Raw genomic sequence first — 25,953 nt, 5'->3', positions numbered from 1 at the left:
TGTGTTGTTTTTTACCGCTGAAGTCGTAAGAGAGACATGCAACCACACAGATAAGTATGCGCGGATGCATACTTTCGAAAAGCCAACATACAGTGAGAGGGACGGATCCATGGAGGGAGGTTATTGAAGAGAAGATGAGCAAGTTCGTCTCACTCCATGTGTACATGGCAATCGTTGAAGTCCCGTGCTTGCATTGGTGTTGGGGTCGACGACATGTATTTCCAGGCCTTCGTCTACCGTCAGTGATGCCACGGAAAAGGTTCAAGGCTTCTTGAGTGTCTCTGATCTGAAGAAGACGACCGTCGCATCCCACTAGAATCTTCACCACGTGTCTTCTCTATTGCAACACATGAACGATTTTTCTACGCTATCTTTTAACCCCGTCGGAACCTTTCAGTGAATGAGAAAATGGTGAAATGTGAAGGTCGGTATGGTATTCGGCAGTATATGAGCGAGAAAGAGGTCAAATGAGAGTACAATTATGGATTTTTGCAGATTTGGAACAGTCTACACTGTTCATTTCAACAAATACAAAGGAAAATTGAAAAATACCAGAACTGCAAACTATGCCAGGAAAGCTGAACAGAAAAAAAAAAAATTTTTTTTTGGAAACATGCGCAGCCAGCCTTTGTTTCACCGAGTCGAGACCCTGCATCGCGCGGTGGCATGATAGGCACTATAGTGCCTATATTCTTGTATTTATGTAAATAATCTTTGTACTTACAGAGCTTATATTTCCACTATTAATCTACGAAAGCTTTGTGTTCAAAACGTATATTTCGATTTTTTTTTAATGTTTAACCTTTGCAGAGTAGCATTGATGTTTTTATGAACCTTTCTTTCTTTTTGATGCATTTTTCTTTGTTTGATAATTTTTTTATTTTATTAGGAATAAAACCAATGTTTGAAATTAATACTGTTAGAAAGAACAATTCTTCCTCTATCATTTGATACCCTACACTTTAGCATGAATTATAATTCTTTGGCAGGGAAAAATATTTCCTAGACTAGCCAAAAACAACCGGTTTTTCCGCGGTCACGAAAGTGTTAATAGAAGCTCTGTGATGAGTTCTGCAGTATTCCTATAACTAAATGTGACTTTCTTGTTCTGTTCAAACTTCTAGAACTCGCCCATAAAATTCGAAACTGTTTTGACATGTGGTGTTTATATATCTTAAATGTTATGCGTTGGGGGCGGGGGGAGGAAGCAAAGAAAGAAAAAGGAAGCTTTTCTCCACATATTGCAATTTTTGAATAGACACTATGAAAGTGGTACAGTCGAACCCACTTATAATGATACCTGTTGTAACGATATATCGGTTATAACAATGAGAAGCTGCGGCACCGTCAACTTTTGTATGTTTTCTATGGTGAAATAACCCGCTTACAGCAGTGCCTGCATGCCGCATTATCGGTTATAACAATGAATTCTGGCTGTTGGGTGTCCATGCTGAAAGGTAATGGAACGTGAAATCCTTGAAAAAAAAAGAAGAAAACGAAAAATTCAAGCTGCTGAACCCCCAATCCCAACGTCCCCCAGCACCCCTTCAGATTCACGGTATGCTTCACTGCATAGCATTATGGCATCGCGGCAAAGCTGGCTTTTGAAATCCACTACGACGCGGGAGCAGCGGTGGCTTCTCTTAAAGGGGTCATGAACCACTTTTCCAAGTAATGATCTAATGACCTCAGTATCAGAGTTTACTGCCTCCCGAATCGATTGCCGCAAAAATTTCTCGAATCCGTCAAGAATGAGCGGAGTTACAGGGGTTTGGCGCACTCTCTCAGCGCTTTCTCTCTTTTCTCATGCCGACGAGCGCACTGGAAGCTACATAGGGAGGGATGGCACGGGGGAAAAGAAGCTACGTCAGCGCGCGTCATGAAACGCGATCGCTCTCCCGCTGTGATTCGCATGCGCGAGTGCGGCTACCGTGTACTGAGGAGTGCGGCGCCGGCAAGTGTCGGCACCCCGTGGCAAGAAGCGCATCTGATCCGAACGCCGCTCTCGATTTATGTCTGCTATCGGCCAACGAGGATGCTATGTCTTTTGCGACGTGGAGATGCAGATCACGACGTCAACAGGCAGACGCCCCGCCCACCGACGAGAGTGAGAACCGGCCTCTGTTTGAAATGAGGGCGCCTGAGAAAACAGCAACTTCGTGTTCCGCTTGTAGCCTTTACGCGGCGCGCACGACTGCAATATTTGGCTGAGCAGTTCATAGCCGTGTCAGCTTTCTGCAGGATGTGCTTTTTCAACAAGCCCAAGAGGTGCTTCATGACCCCTTTAATGCACTTTCGGAAATGCAGTTTGAGTAAAAAGTTGAGACTTTGAAGAGTTTCAGCGTCCAAAACTTCAGGCATTGTCATACATTGGCTCAATGGGGCTTGTGGTGGTCCCGTGAAGGCGTCCGAATTTTCAAGCATGTCTGAAAAATCGGCAGCTTTGTCATCCTTTTCGCTGATGTCTGTTGGCATGTCCCATCCAATATCATAGTTTTCTCACAACAGCCTGCCGTACCCCTATTTTGCTTTTTTTCGGGCAAACCGTTTATAGCAATTATCGGTTATCACAATGAAATTTTTGTAGTACTTGAGTATTGTTATAAGTGAGCCCGACTGTATATGCAGATTTCCCCAAACCTTGTTTGACTGAAGGTTTGCAAACTTCATTCACGCTTGAAATGTGAGAATTTTGTGAGCATGCAGACAGGTGCCACCATCCCACCCACTGTGGCGGCTCAGTGGTTGCGGTGTCCTGTTGCTGAGCACAAGGTTGTATGTTTTATTTCCAGGCCTCTATGGCCATATCTTGTTGCGTTGAAATGCAAAAACTGTCATGTTTTCAGATTTAGGTGCACATGAAAGCATGCCAGATGGTCAAAGTTAATCCATAGCCTACCACTACAGCAGAAACTACTATAGCACCAGTGTTACTTTGGGATGTTAAACAGCTAATCAATCATTGCCATCATCTCTGCACTCATTTTTCTTTTCTTTTCTCTATCCTTGCTTTTTCCTCGGAGCTGCATGCATTAAATAGGGCATGCTTTATTTTTTGGGTAAGTTGAAGAAGTATTAAGAAGTAATTTTGAATCTGCAGGAACTCTACTAGATCTTCTTTTTGCACATAAAAGAACTACACTTACCAGGTTAGCAAACACATGGTATGTATTTTAAACTGACAGGTTGGGCTCAAATGACTGGTCCTGGCATCATGAACATTGCTGTCACACCATGACATAACAGAATGTTGATGCTTAGTAATAAGGCTAGGCATAGTGATGTTACTCATATAAAAAATGAGTGCTGCTGGCATTTATTGAGACTGCTTGCATGTGACGGCCGCTCCCATCGTGTGAATGGGCCAGGTCAGTGTGTCATGACTCAGCGACCTAATGAGTCCTGAAACTGGTTTGTAGAAATAGGTGTTGTAATAAATTATTGAGGGTGGTTCTGACATTTGCCAATATTTTTTCTGGGCCTTAGAGGACTTAGACAAAGAGCAAGAATTAGTCAGGTGGAGAAACAACGCTCACCCAGATTTCCCAATAATATCACAATGCCAGGCCCAGCACTGATGCGCTCTTTGTTGTGTGAGTCTGCTAGCATGGGCGGCAAAGTGTGAAAGGCTCACTTTCTGCGAAGGCTCTAGTTCAAGAAAATTGGGTAGCGATTCCTTGGCAGACATTGTCTGCCCTGGAGTCGCTGCTGGTAGCTCATTTGAAGGGCAGCACAGCATGTAGTAATGGCAATAGTCACTAACAGTTGCCGCGTAAATGTCAATCACTTCTGTTTCTCGGTGGTACTGAATGAAAGCTGGTAAAATTTACAATATAGGGGACGACATTAGAACTTTCCGTGCGTTGCATTCATAGAAGAGCGTGTAAATGATGGGACTACTCTGGACTTGTCATCTGTAGTGCTGTGGTGAAAAATGCATTTTCCTCTCACTTGGCCGTGAAACTATTCTGCTGCTTGCGTGTACACATGCGCGCACTATGCAGCAGTCCCCGCCTAGAACATCGCTGACTGTGGTTCAATGAGGGGTGTGCAAAGCCACCACTGGAGATGTCCGGTGAAGCAAAGTAGATAGAGAAGAGAAGAAAAAAAACTTGGAGGACGCTTGAGCTTTGCCTTCAAGAGTAGAATGCGATATCATAATCGGGCCTCGTGCTCATCGCCTTCTCTATTGCTAGCCTGGCTTCGGTTCTCGGTAAATGCCTCAACCGTGCCGTAAGGAAACGAACGACTGTGCGCGTAACATTGGCCGTTTCAAACTATCCTTGAGTGCCTACTGCAAGTAAAGTTGTTAAGTGCCCACTGTGCCATAATTCTTCCTTTTGCGACTCAACGAAGGGCCCGCTATGCATCTGTAAAGGGGTATTCAGACAGGGGACAAATCCTCGGGGGATAAAGGCGGAGCCTAGTGACGTCAGCTCGCGAGAAGTCTCCACAAATGTCCCCCACTCACACGGACGAGGCGAACGGAGGGGGAGACCAGTGTTACTAGACTAGTCTGGTGACTTGTACCACCCGTTTGACGACCTACTGACGGCGAGCTGCAGACGACCATGCAGCTGCAGACTGGACAACCACTGCCGCTCTCTGCAGGAGCAAGTGCGACAATGTGGCCAAACAAGAGCCCGAAATTCCGTCATAACCCCCACCGCCGGGGGATTGTTTGTCCTGTTGGGGAAAAGGTCTTCGTCTCCTCCGAGGAGTCGCGGGGGGGTCGCGCCCGCTCACTAATCTGTGACAACGTGGTCACGTGATCTGCAATCCCCCTGTGTTTCCCGCCGATTTCTCCCTCGTGTGAATACCCTTAAGGCAACAAGCGAACCTACGCAGCTGCTCACTTTGTGTATGTTTTTGCAGCTGATGATTAAATATGTATGAGCACTTTGTAATGGTTGGGCCTTTAAAACACCCACTCATTGCATAATTCACATTTTTTTACTCCTGGCGCGATTCTATGCTTCTGCCACGTAATATTACATGCGTTAAGGAGACTCCTTCCACTACATGACATTCATATAGTGTTTTTTTCCAAAGCAGCTTCAAACAATGGTGTGGCTCTGTGGTAGAACACCTGCTTGCCACACAGACGGTCTGGGTTTGATTCTCACTCGAACCAAATATTTTTTATTTATTTTATTTGCATCTTTCTTGATTTTTCGGTCACAGACAAGATGATCATTTTTCGCTCACAACCAACGACACTGGAATTTCTGTGAAATGAGCTCTTTAACACTATCGCTTTAAAAGGAGGCAGGGCCAGTGGCGTAGACAGGGGGGGGGTCGGCACACTGGGCCCGTGCCCCCCCCCCGCGAAATTTTTTCTGCCGTGGTATACAGAGCACAAAATGGCACTCGGCCACACTTACCTGTCCCGACCCCACGTAGGATCAGGGGTGTGCCCCGCCCCCCCTCCGAAAAGAATTTCTGCCTACGCCACTGGGCAGGGCTTGTCACAGATGTTCTTTTGGCTCCAGCACATGGAAGAAAATGCAGGGAAGCTAGGCTGCTTGTAGATACTAGCCGAGGCAAAACGTGAGAGCGTCTCTGCTAACAGTGGCTCTCCCCTCCTGGCAGCGTGGGTACAGGACAGTTCAGTCTCTTCTTGTCCAGTACTGAGCTTATTTGAAAAATTCTCGGTAAAACACTCCCTTGAATGGCCTTACAAATGCCAATGTTCAGCAAAAATTCGCAGTGACACCAGACGAGGGGCCTTTTTAATTGAACTGAAGCTTACTTAGTAGTTTATATATTGGCTGCCTATGCTGTTGGAAACTGTGTTGCTGCATCATGCTGGATCTAAAGGTAGGATGGTTGCCTGTCCATTGCTGCATTTTATCACGTCTGCAGCTGAGGCACTCACTGCCTTACTTATCTATGGCTGTAATTGTTTACAAGTGAACAGTTGAGAACTGAGAAAGTAGCTCAACAAATTTATGCCATACCTGCCCTTTGCCCATCTTCACTATTGTGAGTAGTCATTTTGCAGTGAACTGATGTCATACACTATACACAATTATCACCAGGAGAGGCAGCTGTAAAGATATCTTACAACATAAGCATTAGTTGAAAACTACATATAAGGGGACTGTTTAAGTAGTATCAGGGAAAGGATTATCCCAATGTGTCTTAAAAAAATTCTTCCTATTATGACTTATATGAAGAGCATCGTCATGCACCACTGAAGGCTGAGTTGACCTTTCCTCTAGGAGTGTGCGAATACTTGCAAAATTTCGAATAACGAATTCAATAGGGTTCTATTTAATTTGGTATTCATATTGAATAGTACTTATTTGAAATGGCAAATATTTTTCTAATAATGAGCACTGACAGGAAAACCCCAAAGGAATGAACCGTTGGAACAGTGAGGGGTCACTTTTGTTGTCTTAACCACTGAATTTCCTAGATGCATATAGCGCAAACTTTCGCGCGATTATCGACGCTAAGTTGATCACCAGATGGAGGTGTTCTTGTTTAAAACTCCAGTGTCGCTGAAGGAAAAGTGCCTTCAATCCACTGTGATCATCATGAGCTTGGTGGTTTTCTTTGCCGGGCTCTTGCTGATGTGTTGAAACATTCTGCGGGTCATATGAGGGGGGAGGTACCCAAAAGTAATCGGAATAGTGCTGCGTTGGGCGGAGCTACTGTAGTCCGCAATTATCCCGCTAGGCGAGCATCATGCGACACCCTTCGAGTTCATTGCATCCGGTAGATTCACCCAGGAAGCTTTTGTGTGAGTAGTGATTTTTTTTTTTTTGTGAAATCAGTTTCGCACGCTGGGGCACATTTGTGATGGCCGCTTTAAGTGAACTGTGTACGGATGTGAAAATCGGTTTCAGGCTGGTGAGAATAACGCTTTGAAAAGTCGTGAGTAACAACCTTGGAGCAGAAGCCTGGGTTGCTTCGGAGCTGTTCTTTCACAGCACGGTCTGTCTTTACTTGACTGTCTTTTTGCTCAGTTGTAGAAATTTAAGGCAGAAATTTCTTAATGACCCTTCGCATCCCTAAATCTTCTGTTAAAATTCGTTGAACCAAGCTCCAAGCTATACCAGATAACTTCTACTTTTCTATTGTCCGCCGTCAGTCTTCAAGCACAAGTGCACGAAATCTTTCGACATTTTCATTCGTTCGTGAAGTTCACTGATGTCCAGAACGAGGTTTGTCATGAATCGACATTTCCCCCTTTTTTAAAAAGAGAAAATCACTCATACCCTTAAGTTTTTCCTATCGCAGCATCCTTGTAAATACTGTTTAATATCGCAGTAGTTTCCGAGTCATTTTGCTGGAGCATGATGCAAAATTTCACAGCCACCCGCTGTTCACTTCAATCAGCTATCACGAAAAAACTCCAAGCGCGCGAAACTAATTTCACGAAAAAAATCTGTGTACCCCGAGAAAACTTTCCTGAAAGAAGCCACTGGATGAAATTCCCTCAAAAGGAGTTTTGGGACGCTCGCCTAGCAAGAAAATTGTATACTGAGCTCAAACCGCCCAGCGCAGTGCTATTCCGGTTACTTTTGGGTACTCCCTCATATTTAAATTTATTTTGTTTTGCATTTTCATTAACAGGCACTTGCATGTTTTTTTTCTATATTTTTATTTATATGTATCTATTGCTGTGTTAGTCTTGATTCTGTAAAGTTTTTACTATGTTGCAGCTGCATTGCACGAGTTAGTTCCCGTTTTCATTTGGTGGCAGTAGTGGCACCATGGTGGCACTACTGCCAGTTGTGGCACAATGGTGGCAGTAGTTTCTCTTTTTATTAAATGTGAAAATTTAAGAGAAGTTTGGCCACATGTGGAGCTGGCAATTTCAAGATCACGGAGGTCTCCATGTTAGAGGTAACTGTTCTGGTGCATTGTTTGCCTGTGTGTCAGATAAATAACATTTTTTTTTATGCCCACATTGTGTGCGGCATTGAGCATCGGCCACATGCTTGTGTGTACCCTCTAAGTGTGACTGTGCTATCCTTTTGATTACTGGATGCTTGCGTGGAGTGTATCTTATGATGCCTTTTATCTTTTTTCTTTGTTGTGCACAGTTATGCATTTCAGTATAAGCGAGTTACGCTGCAAGCCCCATTGACTGGTGTGCCCATTCAGCCTGGCATTTTCAAGGGTACCTATGGCACGCATGGTCTCGAGTTGATCCAGTTGGAATACGTTGACAACTGCACAAAGCTCCGGGCCTCCAAGCTCTCGGTAAAGTTTATTCAAATAAACTTCTCATTTTGTATGCATGTTTGTGTACACCCATGCATACCTGCTAACTCTCCCAGATTTCCCGGGAGACTCTGAATTTCTGACTAGTTCTCCCGATTGTACGGGTGCAGCCACAAATCTCCCAATAAACAGCCACCCGATATGAAAATAACAAATGACAACGGTTCTAAAAATTTTGTGGCCTTGCTCCCACTGATGTAAGGGGAGGGGAGGCCACCGTATTTGTGCTTGGCCTTGGTTATTTATGGCTTGGCATCTTATCTGTATCTTGACGAGGAACTCTTGGTAACATGACACGCATTGCAAGCAAAGTTAGCTTCACCGTTGTACTGTGTTATGCGGTGAAGCGTGCTAAGTGTGCTGTTGCTAAGGTTTGTAATTGGCTTATTAACCCTTTGAGGATCACTGACGTAAATATACAGCGCCGCAAGCAAGTCCCAAATAGTCGATGCTGTGCATTTACAGCACCATCTGTATGCTTGAGAAGCGCGCCAGTTTTTCAACTCTTTGCTTTCCAGCAAGTGCTGTCATCCTGGGAGGGTGCAGGGAATATTTTTTTTTTGTATTATTTATCTTTGGTTTCCATTTCAAGGTTTGTCTAGGCTGATGCGTTGACTATCACTAGCACATCCACACATGTGCATGTGCCCAGTGATTCCACTCCTGCGCCAACTGCGCCAAAGTGCGCCAAATTGTACTTACATGCGCCATCCTGATAATATCGACGAAAATTGCGCCAAACTGCGCCAAAGTGTCGGGTTTGGGGGCGTCTATCACCGGCAATCGCACGGCCGGCGCGTCAGAACATGTGCAGCTTGATCTTGGGGCTGCCAAAGTCGCAACCATGGACCAAGAATTATTCCGCTGAATAAATAGCGCTCGCGCGTGCGTCCCGAATAAGCCACGATGCCATGCACGGTGCCGACGCAGCTTCTGTTCTGCAAGTCGGCTCGACAGCAAAACGCGCTCTCCGCAGAGGCTCGTGACGTCTAGGCCTCTCGGTAGCGAGAAAGTGCGACGGCGATTCATCGGCGGACGTCGTCTGTTCTAGAAACGCTGCTGATAGCTCGTTTCAAGCGTCGCACGGCACGTAAGGAAAGCAATGTTCAGTAATAACTACATGTGTGCTGCTAAAATGTCTGTCACTTCTGTTTCCGGACATCGGGGAATGAAATCTGGGATCGCTAGCAGTATATATATGGAACAATATCGAATTTTCTGTGCTTCGCGTTTATGGAAGAGCACGCGAACGGTGGAAATGCGTTCACACTTTTCCTCAGATATACTTTATCTATGGATCTTCATTCGGAAGAGCTTTTTTCGTAATTGCTTATACCAGCACGTCCGAGTTTAATCACTCTGCCGTAAATACCCCCTAAAAGGCCCTGCCCTTTCGAGCTCACGTGCTAGGGTTCCAGTTCGAATTTTTGCTTGCTTTTTAAAAATGTCATCTCATTAATAAAAGCATATATCCTGGTCGGAGCAGCCGCAAATACGCAGCTGTCAATAGCGGGCCCGTCGCTGACGGCCCACAGTGAAGCGGCTGCCCCATGTTACACGTCCGCCCCTCGCTTTCGGTGGTCAATAGCTGACGGGTAAAAAAACTCAGTTTCGCTTAAGGGCGAAGCAATGAATGCAATACCAACAAATTGCATTGTTAAACGAAGTAAGGCTAGTAGCTAACGCTTTTGGATTCGATCTCGTGTAACTCAACAAAACACTGGTTTAAGGGAATATGGCCGCTCCAGGAACCGAAGCGTTTTCTTGCTCTGAGTTCTCTAAACACGAAGTAAGCGTTGAGAGCACAGCAAGTTTACGAGCCGTCCCCTGATGCCTCGAGATGGCGCGTGCGCAAGCGACTGCGCCCTTCGAACGATGCGGTCCCCTCGCCCCCCGCTCCCCTGGCGTACTTTCATGCTCCTTACGAAAGACGGGCGGGGCGTTTCCTCTCTGATGAGCAATCGACGGCAGGCCCGCACGCGGGAAGATGGTATCTCATGCGCTGCCCGTGCGACGGAGACAGACGGCCGGCTAGCTAGCTTAATCTCCGCTTCAGCCGCGTTCGTCGCCAGCGCTCGCAAGCTTTTACCCGCGGCTAGAATGCGCGTGGTGATGTTATTAACTTGGTCTTTATACAGAAAATTACGGCAATTGCGGCGGCAAAAATCCGCGGAGAGCGTCCATATAATTGTTATCACAATAAATATTTTAAAAAAGTTGAGGAGCCACTTCACTCTGTGAAGTGGATGATAAGCGAAGCTGTTTCGCGCATGGCAAGGAGGTGACATGATGGAGGACAGTTTGGTATGTAACGCCAGGTTGTTAACGTTCAATACGCAATATTAATGCGAAAGCATCAGATGCTTTATCAAACACAAAAATTGACCGTCGGCGGCGTCAATCGATTGATGCAAAAATAATCATGTGATGGCGTCATCATCACGTCGTAGATCGTCAAAACTTGTGACGTCATCATGGCACGTGATGACGCCATCACGACATCGTCGCTTTACACTGCTTCCGTAATCGGTGCGCCGATCATGGAGCTAGCGCAAAACCAGGTGAGGTGCAGATAGCTTGCAGAGAAGGAGGGGGAGGATCAACCCGTCGATCGAGAAGAAAAAGAACCTGGCTTTCGCCTTGGAGTTTTCTTAGGGGAATGCATTAGGGACAGTGTGGCTCTTTGCCATTGAGACACTGCTGTACATCACGGCGTTTGTCTACATTGTCTGCTGATAACCACATAGATGTATTTAGAGTGTTATTTCATAAAGTGCAATTTCATTGATCTGGTATTCTGTTTATTTGCTAGTGTCCAAAATAATCGCCGAAGAGGTTAATTCAGAACACTCAACTGCATGAGCCCTTATTTTTTCATTAGCGAGTGAAGTATGGAGTTCTCCTGAGATGATTTTTTCCATGAGATTTGCAATGAACCGAAATATTTCTAGCCTTCATAAGAGCCCCATAGTAATATTCCGGTGCTTGAATGTTATTGCAATATGCTTCTGTAGTGCACTCCAGGATGTAAAATTCTCTGCTCCAGAGTGCTCCCAGATGCAAAATTATCTGCTCCAAAGTGCTCCAAGATGAAAATTTTGCTGCTCCAAAGTGCTCCAAAACTGAAATTTTGCTGCTCCAAAAATTGCTCCAAATCAGAAGTCCTCGGTAGCATCACTGTGTGCCTCGTACATGGTTTGTCTCGCATATGGTTTCCATTTGTTGCATTCACAAAAACTGATATCTATCCAGTTACCTGATTTCTCAAAAGGTGACCGCTTGATGCTAGCTTATTTATTGCGCACAGGGGTGTGATTTTAGCTGTTCGCAGGTGGGCACTAGTATGTACGAACGTGCCTCCGTATGTGAACAATGCTACCATGTCTCCATGTTTTCTCTTTTGAGAACCAGGATAATTGACAGTTTTTCGGTGGCAATAACATGAAAGGTCCCTGCAGATAGTTTTTCACTTGTTTAAGTTTCGTGATGGGTGCAGAACTACAGAGTTTTCTTTCACGTGCTCACGTACACATTGATGACTATATGGGCATGCACACTGGTTAATACTCCAGGTAAATGCCAAGCACTCTTTTTACGTGATGGCGTCACATAGTATTTGAACGTTAGGAGCAGGTGGCTGATTAATAAACCCCCATATGCTACCTAAGTGCATTGAAACTATGTTGACCGTTTTATTTGGGACCCCTCTTTGTTTGTAAATTCACTGATTAGGTGGAAGAGTTGGACCTAAGGAGGCGTGAGGCTTGTAGCATGGGAGTGAAATAACGGTAAACAAATAAAAGGGTGAATGAAGCACTAGTGCCCTTGTGTGAAGTTGGGCTTGTTGGTTGGTGTTTACGAGACGAAACGAAGAAATGGCGTGAATAACGACACAAGAGACAGAAACATATGGCCTCTTTGTCTTCAACTGCACTGTCTGCCAGTCACTGTACATTACAATACAATAGTACAGTGCTGCACTACTTGTTTATTAATTTTTTTGTATGGTTTTAGTTGTATTATACTTACTGGCCCAAACTTGCACCTCGTCTAACATAAAGAGATCATAGTCATTAAAAACGTGTTTATTGCTGTAGGCAAGTACAAGGACCATGTGCAAGAACTTTAGCACAACTGAATTTCATGATGGTGCTGCTCTCTCTGCAGGGTGACCCCAACGTGCCATCTGGCCAGGTGACTTTTGAGGTGGTCCTGCAGTACTCGATGGTTTTAACAGCACAGCAGCAAGCATCCATCTCGGCTTTGGATGCCATCGAAGTGCGTGCAAGTGACACCCCATACAACAATGTGCCAACCACACCCCAGCCATTCCGTGTCCCACTGGGATGTCATGAACGCTTCCTTGAGATTCCCAGGACTTGCATTGCAAGGTCAGTGTGGCTATGACATGCATTTGTTGCTTGTACACCTAGAGCCTATGTGGGGTGTTTCATATAACTCTTTCAGAGATTCTTAACAAGTGGCTTCCAAAGAAAATTTCCTCAGTAGTAAACTGGCTGATGTAGAGAATGTTCATAAATGCTAATACATTAAAACCTCGATGATACGAATCTCGCGGGGTTATCAAAAATATTCGTATCATCCGAAATTCGTGTCACCAGAAAACATGGAAATTTAGTATGCGACAAAAGAAAGTTGGCATACGTTTTGGTTTAGTGTTTCTCAGGGCCGCAACGACGTCATGAACAGCTCTGAATGATTGCCAGTAAAGTTTTTAGACGTCATCGATCATACTTGTACTCGTAAATATACGGTGCATGCGCGCGTGTGTAATTAATGAACCAGATGTGTTGTGCCCCGTGACCGCTTGTAGCCCCTTCCTAATCTTACTATGCTTTTCTGCATGACACCAGAGTACTGCGGCGAGAGTGACTTAAGAAGCGCTTTGTAAACGATAGATAGAGGTCAAGCTCCTTCGCCAAGACGGTCCGCTTCGTCTCTTGGCATCTTCGTCCACCTTTAATTGGACTTCATGATGGACCCGCAGCCCAAGTTTCAGTCTTGTTTCATAGAACGCCTGAACGCCTGCGTCGACGTGGCAGGCACGCGTGTTAACACAGTACAAAGACGCTGCTGCCTCGAGCACAGGAGCACGTGTCAATGCGTCGGAAAAAAAAGCGCGACGTCAATGTCATCTGTAATCTAAATGCGAAGGCGCCTAGAGACCTCCAAGATTCGCGCGCACTATCTCGGACGCAACGATGCACCGTTGATGGTCGAGCAGCGCGCATGCGCGCACCCGCGCGTGACTGCCGTGTCTTCCGCGACAGCGCAGGCAGCACCTGTTCGTACCTGTGCGCTAGCGTACGTTCGTATCAAACGTCGCGGGGTGCAAATCGGTTCGCAACAACCGTACTCCAATACATTGCAGACTAGTAGGCCTTGGCCGGGACCACAGAAAAATTCGTATCACCCCGAAATTCGTACGAGCCATGATCGTATCACCGAGGTTTTACTGTATTACACTAATTAGCAGTTAATTGATTCACAATCAAAAATATTAATTACTTTGTGGTACATATTGTAATTGATGAATAGTAGTAGCTGTTCAGTTCACAAAGCATTTCCACTTGAAATGAAATCTGAGGGTGGTGTGGATATTAAGATAGATGCGATCAAACTTGTGGTAAAAATGCACTGTTCCAGTTACTTGTGTAACAAAATGCATTTTTGTGCATTGAAGCACCAAGATAACTGGAGTGCCTGTAAAGTGATGAGAATTTGTTGAACAAGGAATATTGCTGGATTTGGCTCCAGCGGCATTTCTCGACATTTAGCTTCAGCGACATTCCAAGTAGGGTTTACAGCTTTATTGGCTGTATGCTGTATAGACTAGTGTAAGGGCTGCATGCCCAGCTTGGCAGCCCAAATAGAGGGGGAAAAAAATAATCGAACTTAAAAACAATTGCATTTGGTGCCCTGATGCGACACATGGTGTCTGAAGTGATTGTGAATACATTTAATTCAACAGGAGTTTCCTTCATAGTGACTCCATGGTGACATCACAAATTTTGGCAATCTGTGACGTCATGATGATGTCGTATGGCGATGCCATCACGTGATGATGTTTTTTTGAGTGACTCGTAATGACTCCGCAGCTGACGGTCAAAATTTCTCGTTTGCCGAGTTCTAATGCCATGGCTGGCACCAAAGATCATGCGGTCCATGATTGTGCTTGCAAACCGAGTGTAAGCAGCAGTGGCAGCTAGAGAAATAATGAATAGCCAAGTGCACGATGTGCATAAATGAATGAACAAAGCTACAGTAAAAGCTCATTAGCGGGACTAAGCCTATGACGTTGTTTGATTTGGTTTGACCAGTTTGACCGGTTGGTGATGCTCACGTTGATGTCGACGCTGATGGGGCTGCACCCGTTGAAGCGGGTTTCCCGGCGCATATCTGCTGCAGATGATGATAGGTGTAAGCTTCAGTGATTTCCGTACCGAAACATTCACGGAACTTCGTAATAACGAAGCATCTTGTTGATTTCGGGGTTAAATTACGTACGTTAATCTGGAATATTCGGTATACTGAAATTCGTAGTACTGAAAGTTTTTTACATTGGCAATATAGGCATTCTGGCGGGGACTTAAAAAAAATTCGTTAATCTGAAAATTTCGTTAATCTGATGTTCGTAGTAACGAGATTGTACTGTAGTGCCGCAACCGCTGTGAAAGAAACCTGGCCCTCACCTGGCTCGCTAATGCACAATCATGGATGACGACTATGCACTACTGAAAGCACGCAATGAAAACGAAACTACCGCTTGTCGCGGTCACTGCGGATGGAACCGCATTTGCTATTAATGCTATCGTACATGAAGTGCCCATGCATGTGCGCCGCTGAAGCCTTTATCACCAACAACGTGATTCTGAATGGTGATTGCGTTTTTCTGAAGGCCCTCGACCAACGTTTTGTCGCACGCTGTGGTAATCGCAAATAGGTGCGAAGTGCTCTTTCCTCTCATTACCATACGGTTCACGCTGACGACGATGGCGATGCGGACTTCGCCACCTCGTTTTGGTTGTCTGCGAATGCCTTTTCGCTCCTTTGCCTCGCACATTTCAAGTGCTTCGTGCTTGCTGTGCTTCAAGGATCATTCGAATTAACCAGTTTGCAGCTAAATATGACCGAATCAATGAGAGTTTGATGCTATTAAACAATGCGTATGCTTGCCAGGACCAGAGAACAGGTCTGAAATATCATATTTTCCGAATTGACGAGCTTTTACTGCACTCTGAAAAGGAAACATTCATTTTGTGGTGGTGAACATGCACAGAGGATTAGGGTGGGTTTCGCACTCGTAGTCATAGGCATGCTGAGGATTCCCCATTAGGGGTGGTGCAGTCTCACCGCAGCGCCTCCCCCTCCCCCACCCCATTGGTCCAATTAAAAAAAAAAAGAAAGTATGCAAAAATGAAAATCAATGAATGATGAGCTTCCCACAACAGCCTCCTTTTGGTCGCCAGCTTTCCAGGGGTAAAAATTGGAAGCAAACAGCTCTTTGACTGCAACATCAGTGGTCCTCGGCTGCCATTATTGTCGTAAACCTGCATGGCCATAATCTTGCACATTGAAGAATGACGGGACAGGTATGACTGAGTAAAGTATGGGGCAGACTTGGCGACCCCCTCCAGAGGATTAGATGGGGCGCCTTCCCCCCCCCCCCCTGCCCCCCTCATGCGCATGCCTATGCTCGTAATGAAAAAAGATTTGACCATGTAAAGGCCACACATCGTCAAAATCATGAAAAACACAAAGTGTGGCCCTTACTCGAGCCAATACGGTATATTGCAGTAGACATTCGCTGGCTCACTCAATTAATAAGCATGATTTCAAGTGTGGAGGCAAACATGAGCACATCTCACTGTGAGAGTGGGTGGGGCTCAGTGACGCCATCCTTTTATAGAATAAACAATTAGTATGACATTGTAGTGACCACTGAACATTCGAATGGAGTGACAGTAACCAAGTGTAGCCAAGTGCAATACGGAAGCAAAAGACCACCACATTTGAACAGAACGCGGCTATCATAAATGCTGTCGTGCCAGGTGCCTAGTCATACGATGCTGATGGTGTAGGTTTCTTTTTGATAAAATTTCATCGTCCACGTGGCTGTGTAGCACGACTGCTGACCGCGCTGCCGGCGTCTTTGCACGTTTAAATTTTTGCGCCATATCGGTAGACATCGGTATAACAGAAGTCATTTTGGCTCTTCCTTCAACTTTGTTACAATGAGGTTCGAATGTATATTGGTTGTAGAAAATCCAGCATCCGCAACTCTGTTGCTATCGGCATTGTGGATGGCAACTTGGAGGCTGCATTGGCTGTAGCGGAGGTTTTGTACGCTTTCAAGGACCACTTTCCCTTAGTGTAATTGACAGCAGACTGCTGAAAAGGAATTTATTTCAATTTTAAAGCCTAGAAATGAAACTTGACGAGTAAGAACAGCTTGTGGTCAGAGACGCTGGCGGTGACGACATTTTCAGAATGGCTGCTGGTGTGTTTGCTGAAATTTAGTTGGGAGATGCAAGTGTGCCTCTCCTGCTCAGTCCTGACATAATCAAGTATGGGCACATATGTAAAATCCAGCAGACAAGAGTTGAGTTCCTATATCATCAGTGTTTTAGTGGTGCACAGAATCTCCATATTATTGAGTACTGCTGATTTAGTTCTCTGTTGGGAATTTTGAAATCTGGAACTGTGTGTTGGGTATTGTAAGATGTTATGTTACCGGGCCATACTTGTGCAAATGCGGATCATTGTTAGCCAAGAGCAAAAAAAGAAAACTGAATCTCAATAAATTTCTGCAAGCTAAATTTTAGTAGCAGAACATTCCAGTACAGTTAAAACTTGATCCCGATCTTTAAAAAAAAAGCTTAAACCGTAAAAAACCTTAACACTTAAATCCGATTTTACGAATTTTTCAATCTAACAAAGAAATCTCCATTCCCTGTCGTGCCCATAGGGTCCAATGTTGTCATCAACTCGAATTAACGAAGCTACCATTGCACGGAACCCGATTTAACGAAGTTTTTCAGGGATAAATGAGTTAATAAGGCAGTGATTTTTTTCCAATTTCGTCATCAAACGCGATTTTGTTCAGATGTGCGCTGTACCGCTATCACGTTAAAACATGTAGCCGCCCTAGTGACAACGTTAGTTTTATTTTGATAAGGCTGCACCGCACGCCCATGCACGGAACAATGGACTCAACACTCGGTAGTGCTTTTACGCATCATATTGTGCTAGGGGTGGTGGTAGTTTGTTGTCCCTGTAAATTCTCCCTCAGGAACACAGTAGTTGCTTTCGTTATTTAATGTTTTATGCGACAGATGGCACTGGTTGTCTCCTTGCATCTTTCTTGCTCTGCCTGCTTTCATAAAACGACGTTTGTTCTCCGTGTCTTTGCATATTGACAGCTTGTGATAGCTTCTTGTGACCGTCCACCTCGCCTGTATGGTCCGGATATGCGAAGCTGCTAGTCAAGGCTATCCTTGCAGACTTTTACACGCACAGGCGTGTGTTAGTGACAAATAAAGGGCCACGGTAGCTTTCGGACAGTTTTAGATTTCGAAGGACCAAAAAAATCTTCTTAATTTTAAGAATTTCTCTATTGAAAGAAATAATTTGGGTGCAGTCATCACTTCGTTAAATCGAGTTTCAACTGTAGAATAAACTTGAACGAGTGCTCCTCTTAGGCATAGGAAACTGGCATTTATAATTCACTTCCTGTGCCTAAGCTGTCATAGGCTTATCCTCCAGGAAAATGTCAAAAAGTTAGCTGGAAATGTCGCTGGGTTACTGTCATTGTTTTTTGTAACTTTTACGTGATATCCTAAACACCTTGAAGCACACGTCACTGGCTGTGCCTCTGTAGTGTGGCGTACTTGGAGCGAATACACAAACAATTATCACATCACACCTGAAAAAGTGAAATGGCTACCAGAAGCCAGAATTGCTGCAATTATTACTTGATTACTGCTGGACTGCAATTAGTTCTTGCATGGGCAACTCAAATGCTAGAGGCCCTTGTACTTAGATTTATATGCACATTAAAGAACCCCAGGTCGTCGAAATTTCTGTAGCCCTACACTGCGGCCTGCCTCTTAATCAGATAGTGGTTTTGGCACGTAAAACCCCAGCAAATGTTATTGCCACATGGGCAACTCATGATAATAACCAAGTGGCACTTTTTCCTACAGGTTGTTGTGTGCGATAATGTAACAATGAAAACTTTACATGCTTTTCTCTCAGTCATTGCATTGGTTCTGTGGATTCCCCCTCTTTAAGGTGGCGGTCCCACTCCAGTGGCACGCGCTCGACATTTTAGGCATTGTTCACTGGTGCACTGTGCTTGCTCTGCTCAGTGGACAAATATGAGTTGTATTTCATTAGAAAGTTTACGTTCTCTGCTTTCTAATGACAGCTAGTATTGTCGCCTAGTCTGGAGCGTCCAGTGGCAAGTGCTCGACATTTTAGGCATTGTTCACTGGTGCACTGTGCTTGCTCTGCTCAGTAGACAAATATGAGTTGCATTTCATTAGAAAGTTTACATTCTCTGCTTTCTAATGACAGCTAGTATTGTCGCCTAGTCTGGAGCGTCCAGTGGCAAGTGCTCGACATTTTAGGCATTGTTCACTGGCGCACTGTGCTTGCTCTGCTCAATGGACAAATATGAGTTGTATTGCATTAGAAAGTTTACGTTCTCCGCTTTCTAATGACAGCTAGTATTGTCGCCTAGTCTGGAGCGTTATATCATGGCAATGAAAACAGTGTGAGCAAAAAACAGTGTTTTCGCTGTACAAGCCTCCGTTCTACTGCCAGTGTGGCAAAACTGTTCAACATAACGAAATGAAATTTGCTGAGCCGTTTAATGAAGCGTTATGCAAGGTTTCTATGAAGAGATATTGCCAGTAAAGCAATTAGAAATTGATGCAGGTTCCAATGAAAATGGGCGAAGCAATGAAAGTTTATGAGTAAATAACTTTTTTTTCTGTTCTGTGTAGAACAACATTGAATGGGTTTCCAGGCTACAATGTACTTTATGTCTACGCGAAATTGTTTTTTGTTCTGATGAACAGTTCATGAATTATTACTATTTCAATTCGGCAATTTATGGCTCTACTTGGTCAGGCATTACCAATGAAGAGACAAAACTTAAAACTCTGAAATCTTCAATATTCAAGCAGCAAGCCTTTCTCTAGGTTTCTGTGAAGAGAAAATTGTCGGAAGGTAATTAGAAAATTTGTAGGACAGCAGTGAATTTAGCTCATTTTTCTGCTTGCCAGGTTGTAGCAAATTTACTTTTTTTTCTCTTACAAGCTAATTCACAACAAGTATTGCACATTAGGAGGACCATGTAGTGTCTCGTAATTACCAGCACTCACTAACCTTACGAAGCAGTGCTTGAAACAAAAGATTTTCAAGAAATAATAAACCTCACAAACATTTTTTGGTGGTGGCACCATCTGCGAAAAAAAATATCAAGTTGTTTCATGTCAGTTTCGACGTTCATCAGAAGTGGCGCCTCTAAACATTACTAAGCTGCCAAAACACGGATGGCTTATTTCTCCAGACTTCAGTGTATAGCCCAGTGGCTAAATCTAGTCACCATGTCTTCAATGCACAATGTAACCCCATGGGGCTGCTGAAAGAAAGAAAGAAGGAAGGAAGGGAATAAAGCGTGTTGCACTGTACATCATGAATGCATAGCCAGCAGGTTAGGCTATTGTGCCGAGGATTCCAGGAATTGCTTGGTTTCTTGCCTTTGTACTCAGGTGACTGTAGAAGCATTTTTGAAGGACACAAAGAACTTGACCTTGCCTCCTCATATTTTTGAGGCTGGTATGACAATACCTAGAAACTTGCTTTCCGGAAACCATGCGGTGAGGTGAGGAGTGTTTGGCAGTGTATGTCTGTTTGACTATTTCAAGTGACGCTGGTTGAGCCTGGTTGAGCGATAGGATTAGCAGCCAAACAATTGAAACTTGGCAAAATAGTGAGCGCCCCCTGGCGTACACTTTGCAAACACCTGTAAGCTGGCTTTCCAGCAAGAAAATTTTCATACAGAACTCTTCGTTCCCTGACTGTTTTCTCCCTCTAAGCTTGTTCACCCCTCCACATTCAAGCGCGGGCTCAGCACCAAGGCTTTTCAAAACATACTGCAGGAATGTCACGCCTCACTGTAAGTTCCCTCTTGCACTGAGAAAAAGGGGGAAACAAAAGAAAGGAAAGACAGGGATCAGTGGTGAATGGAAAAAAAATGTTTGTCTGCCCATCTGGTAGAGGCTTTCCTGAGGAAAACAAACTTGCTCGCGCACGCTCTGTAACTATTTTGCCCCCAAGTTGTCAATTATAGCGAGTCTAATTGCCCCGACTGCAGCGAAAAGTGCAGATGGCTGCGCGAGCTCTGGAGCTCCCAGACACGAGCAACAAACCAAATGTCACGTGTGCTGACGCAAGTTTTGAAACGCATGATTTTCAGTAAATTGTCTTGTCGTCGAAATATGTACTGTATTTACCAGCGTAATAATTGCACTCACGTAATGGTAACACATCCACTTTCGTCATCTTTTTTTCGAATGATCATCGTACCCTCGAAAATCACTGATGTGTCTGCTATTTGCTTGTTGCAGTGCACGGCAAACAATATAGCAGAGAGGTAGCAGAAATAAAGCTTGAACAGTGCGAAATAGTTAGACAACACGTGCACAATTTACGCTCTATGAACTAATAACCTCCACAAAAACTGAATTTAGCAAATCTGTTTGCACATGCAGATCATGTGGTATCTTATTTTATAGGCACCCCTCACTGACCAAAGCGCTGGACGTAGCTCTTATTTACTGTCTCATTATCGCCGGCATCGGCGACCATAAACACCTAGAAAATGAGACGTTCACAGAACACATAGACACGCTCAAGCGTGTCCCTCCTATGGACCTTTTCAATGAAGGCTTTCTGAAGAGCTTCTGAATGTAGGGACATAAGTATGAGGTCAAGCGGCACATGCGCGACACCCGCACTACATTTGCAGTCGTACCAAAACTGGTGACAGCAGAGGCATCTCTAATTACTATGCACGTACGCATGGTCTGGGCTGTTCCACGCAAACCAACACTGCCGGTGTTCAGGGGCAATGTCAAATTTCTCGAGCAGTCCCTGAACAAACGAACGGTCTTCTTCTCTTTTTTTTTTTAGAGAGAGAGAGAAAGAGTTGTTTCAGAAACTGAATCACTATTTCCAGCAACCCTTTCGGCAGCATGGCTCAGCGCCTAACCGCTCTATTGTAAATAGTTCTGCCTTTCCACGAGAGAGAGGGGGCACCTCTTTTCTGGACAGTTGCACAGGAGTACAAAGGCTCTCTGGGCAGTGCATCTTTTTTTCTTGAGGACCGGGAGAAAGGTTGGGGGGGGGGGTCAGGCACATTTGCAACCCCAACAGAGCTTATGGCAACAGCTGCACCCCTGAAAAGAAGGGATTAGAAGGGTGAAGGGCACATTTTCCTCCCTTTTTTTGAAACATGACTGAGTGGTGTCATTTGGTGTCTCAGGAAGAACTACTCGCAAGATGGCGACCGTAGAACCGCCACCTTAAGAAAAACTAAAGTATGATAGCAAATGAGTATGCTTTGCCCAGAAAATTCAGTGTGACAGATTCCTGTCTGGTAAGGAAGAGGCATAATGAATGGAAGAGAACAACAACCAAGAACCATAAAAGGAAAGCATTTAGTGAAAAAATTAAAAGGCAATTCTGGCTACCATGTGCAAGCCTTTACGAACAAGGCTCACGTGTGGGACATGGAAATTGTTTGTTTTTAATTAATATTGGTAGTTTAAAATAAAAAAAACATGTGTTTAACACGGTAAGTAATTAACATTTCGGAATTAATTATGTCATTTGTTTCTTGCAAGGCGTGCCAGGTTCTCACGTGTAACTCGCTGTTCGTGCAGGTACCACGGCTTGGGCCAAGTGGCTGGTCATGGTTACACAAACCCATCTTTCTCACGAGGTCACTGGGTTGTCTTCAGTGAGGACCTCTTTGGCTTCCTCTGGCTGGAGCTGCTTTCATTAAGCATGTACCACAGAGTTAAGGAGGACCTTGCCTAAAACTCCCCTCCCTTGAGATACGACTGGAATGATCTGTGTTGGAATTGGGCTGCGGCATTCTTGCTAAAGCAGCTAAGGAATGGGAGCCAAAGCGGCGCTACCAAAGCTGTCATTGGGAAGAATGTTATGAGGCCATGCAACGCAGGTGTATTGAACATCAGGGAAGGCCGCACAGCTTGGTGGCAGAGATTTGTTAAGATTGTTCAGAGGGGTGCATTCAGAGGGCAGTTCTTGCCTTACTATGGAAAGGTCAAGTGTTAAATGTAGTGCTCAGAAAGCAATGGCACTGCCTTACTGATTACCATGTTCATGTGTGCAACGCCACACATTACAAGTGTGTTTAATTGAACTCTGGTCATCTGTTGATTTCACCCGCAAGTTCTAACTGTGGTGGGTAGTGCCATTCAGACAATACTTTGTGGGAAGTGCATTTGTGAGCACTACATGCTTTTCTTGTTTGTGCTTTTTTCAGTGTGTGAGATCTGGGAGATAGCCATCAGGAGCAGTAGCCCACTGTTGCTATACTATGTGCATTTTTTAAGAAAACAGAGGTTGGTATAGAGCACTGGGCCATTCGTTGACTCCTGGTTTTACTAATTCTTACCTTTGCTTCTTTCACAAGTGATATGTGAGCATGCATGACACAAAAATTGATGTGGTGAACTTATGTTACTAGAAGCCTTGTGGTAGTTTGTGTAAAGTGTTGTTCATGGGTTGTCTGCTCTTGCAGGCCTGTGTTTATCAGGAGAAAAGATCAAAGAATGTGTACATACGTATTATATATTATATACACATATATATACATATATTTTTTGTGGCATGTTGTGATCAGCCGTATAGCGTGATGTTTATGATCTCTTGCAACGTCTAGCCATGTTCTTTCTTTTTATTGTTGGTATTGTGAGTGAATGCACAGAACAAGGAAGACTTTAATGACTGTGGTTTTATGCTTGCAACTCCAGTCACACTCGTACAGAACACTTCAGCCAGGCAGTGTCAAGTGACATTAACCAGCACCTTCAAGCTTGATATAACTTTCTACATCTAAAAACAATTTGCATGTGGTACCATGTGCTTATAAAGAGGCTTTTTGAGCATAATGCCATTTCATAGATGTTTCCATCACAGCCTGTAAATTGCCAGTTTTATGTGCATCTGTGGGATTGGAGTTGTGCAGACCAATATTGACCTGAACACATGCTTGCACCTAGCGCTGCTGCACTTAAATATGTGAATCAGTGCTTTTGAATGTGCATAATTAGCTGTGAACATTTACTAACATTGGGGCTCAAATACAGGTACTGAAGGGGCATTGAATTGACTTTTTATATAAAACAAACGTAAACATGTTTGGTAAAAAAAAACATGCAGCTTTGGTAATGTATGTAAAGTATTTTGCCATGAGACACTGAAGTTAAGGAATGGGAAGATTTAGAGGACATTTAGGATTTTATCTCTATGATGCATAGTTATATATGTCCACAGTTACTTTAGCACACATTATCAATAAAAGAAAAGAAGAGGAGAAAATGCAAATAGTACAAAAGTAAGAGGAAAATCAAATGATGTGAAAGAGCATTTTGTACCTCTTGAAATGACAAGATGTGTGGGTATTTTAGAGCACCCTTTTGTTTGCTGCAGTCTGTGAGGTTCCTGTTTGAGTACAAGGTTGCTGTCATTAGCTCTCTCATGGTCATTGTTTCCTATAGTGTGGAATTGTGTGAGTTAACTGTGGCCAAAGCGAAGTCTTCGCAAACAATTATGTGGCTGACTGAGGTTGCAGCATTTTGTGTAGAAACGTTGTGAACGAATGTATTAGAAAAGGGAGGACGAGGACACCTTTCTAATACCTTTTGCATAACTAGCAATGTGGATCTGTTGCTGTTATTTGTACATTGTGCTGATCTTTGAGTTTTTACAACCCAAATGCCATTTTGTAGTGCTGTGATACTCAATTTTTTTATAACAGTTTTTGTTGCAATCAGAGCACCCATGTTTTACCATAGGCATCCTTTAACTTTTACTATGTTTTTGATAATGCAAAGTTTTTTGGATGTGCAAGTGGATTGTGATGTTTTTTTTACATATTTTTAAGCATGGGGCACATTCAAGTGTATTGTTGCTTTTTGTGTTCCTGTATGTTGTAAGCACTATATTTTAGCTTAGTGCTTCGTTTCAGATAGAGCTTTAAAAAATTTGTGTGAGTTTTGTCTGAATGGGGCGCAGAAAATTTGCAATGCGGGATGTTTGGAAGAACACTGGGTTGTTGTTATGTTACTTGTATGAAAAAAGGAATGTAACTTGTAGTTTGGATTTATGTGTGGGTGTTCTATATTTTGTTTGCTCAATAAAATTATTCATGTTTAAAGGACTGATACAGTCCTTATTAGGCTCTGTACCATTTTCAGCTTGATTGCAATTGCTCTGGTCTTTCCTTTTATGCTTTTCACTGATCAGAAAATTATACAAGTGTAAAATATTTAATAAAAATTTTAGAAATTGAAGTTTCTGTATTCTGTTGTGTGGGATTGCAGCAGTGGTCATACCTACAGCTCTGTTGCTTATTGCAATTTGCCGTGCTTCATAATAGTCTCTGGATGCGGTTACTTGCCACCACTTGCTGTCTGTCAAGGGTATGCATAAAGGTTCTTTGAGCTTCTTAAAGGGACACTAAAGAGCAAAACGATTTTTCTAGCATTAGTAAAGTAGTCTCTCACGATACCAAAAACACCACGCTTGCTGCGAGAAGACGCTTAATAAGCGAGAAAACGCGCAAAAAGAAAATTCAGGTGGCGACGCCACCTTGGAGTTCCCGCACCATTTGCCGTGACGTCACATATTTTTGACGGCGCCTGCTTGGGCCTACGTAGTTCCTAATCGGTTAAAGGGATACTAAAGGCAAATATTAAGTCGACGTTGATTGTTGAAATAGCGGTCCAGAAACCTGGTAGTGCTACGTTTATGCCAAGGAAGTGCTTATTTTGAAATAAAATCACGTTTTAGTGGTCCGCATCGCGTTAGCGCACTTCAAATCACCCGCCTGAAATCCGACTTTCATACGTCACTGCTGCCGTGCCCAACGTTGCCCGCCTTTACTGCGCGGCCGTTGACACTAGTAGCAGCAGAGCGAAAGTAGCGGGACCCACAGCAGCAACAACGGCCATCGAAGCTTGCCGCAATCGCCGCAATGGATGTCAGGGGCGTAGCCAAGGGGGGGGTTGGGGGGGTTCAACCCCCCCCCCCCCCCGAAATTTTTCAGTTTTGCTTGCGTATATATACACGCACACATACAAACGCACGCACGAACGTACATAAAGTATGGTTGAACCCCCCCCCCCCCCCCCCCCCCGAAAAAAAATTCTGGCTACGCCCCTGATGGATGTGGACGGAGAACTTGACAACGAGACATTGGCTCGCGACGCTGGGCTACAATTCAGCGAGAGGGTTCATTCCGCGGCACCCAGTGAAAAGACACATCGGTTTCCTTGCTGCAGCACTGGCGTTGTGCACCGTTCGGGCATCCAGCAATATCACATGCATGCGGCATTTCGTCTAACTTTCTGTCAGAGCGACTTTCACGAG

The 25,953-nt window shown here is 44.2% G+C and overlaps 1 protein-coding gene across 2 annotated transcripts in view; it reads left to right on the top strand.

The window, feature by feature from the left end:
- LOC119373866 (F-box only protein 31) overlaps positions 1-24,875 on the top strand; it is a 47,107-nt gene extending 22,232 nt beyond the window's left edge. For both annotated transcript variants that reach the window (XM_049420078.1, XM_037643933.2), the window contains 3 exons: positions 8,058-8,217; positions 12,406-12,629; positions 22,215-24,875. In XM_049420078.1, the coding sequence (XP_049276035.1) occupies positions 8,058-8,217; positions 12,406-12,629; positions 22,215-22,371 (541 nt within the window). In that variant the 3' untranslated portion in view covers positions 22,372-24,875. The remainder of the gene's footprint in view (positions 1-8,057; positions 8,218-12,405; positions 12,630-22,214) is intronic.
- Positions 24,876-25,953: the final 1,078 nt, after the last annotated feature.

The sequence above is a fragment of the Rhipicephalus sanguineus genome, chromosome 1 (genome assembly GCF_013339695.2).
Source record: "Rhipicephalus sanguineus isolate Rsan-2018 chromosome 1, BIME_Rsan_1.4, whole genome shotgun sequence".
NCBI lineage: Eukaryota > Metazoa > Arthropoda > Arachnida > Ixodida > Ixodidae > Rhipicephalus > Rhipicephalus sanguineus.
The sequence above is the reverse complement of the archived record's forward strand: the minus strand, read 5'-3'. Positions and strand labels throughout refer to the sequence as shown.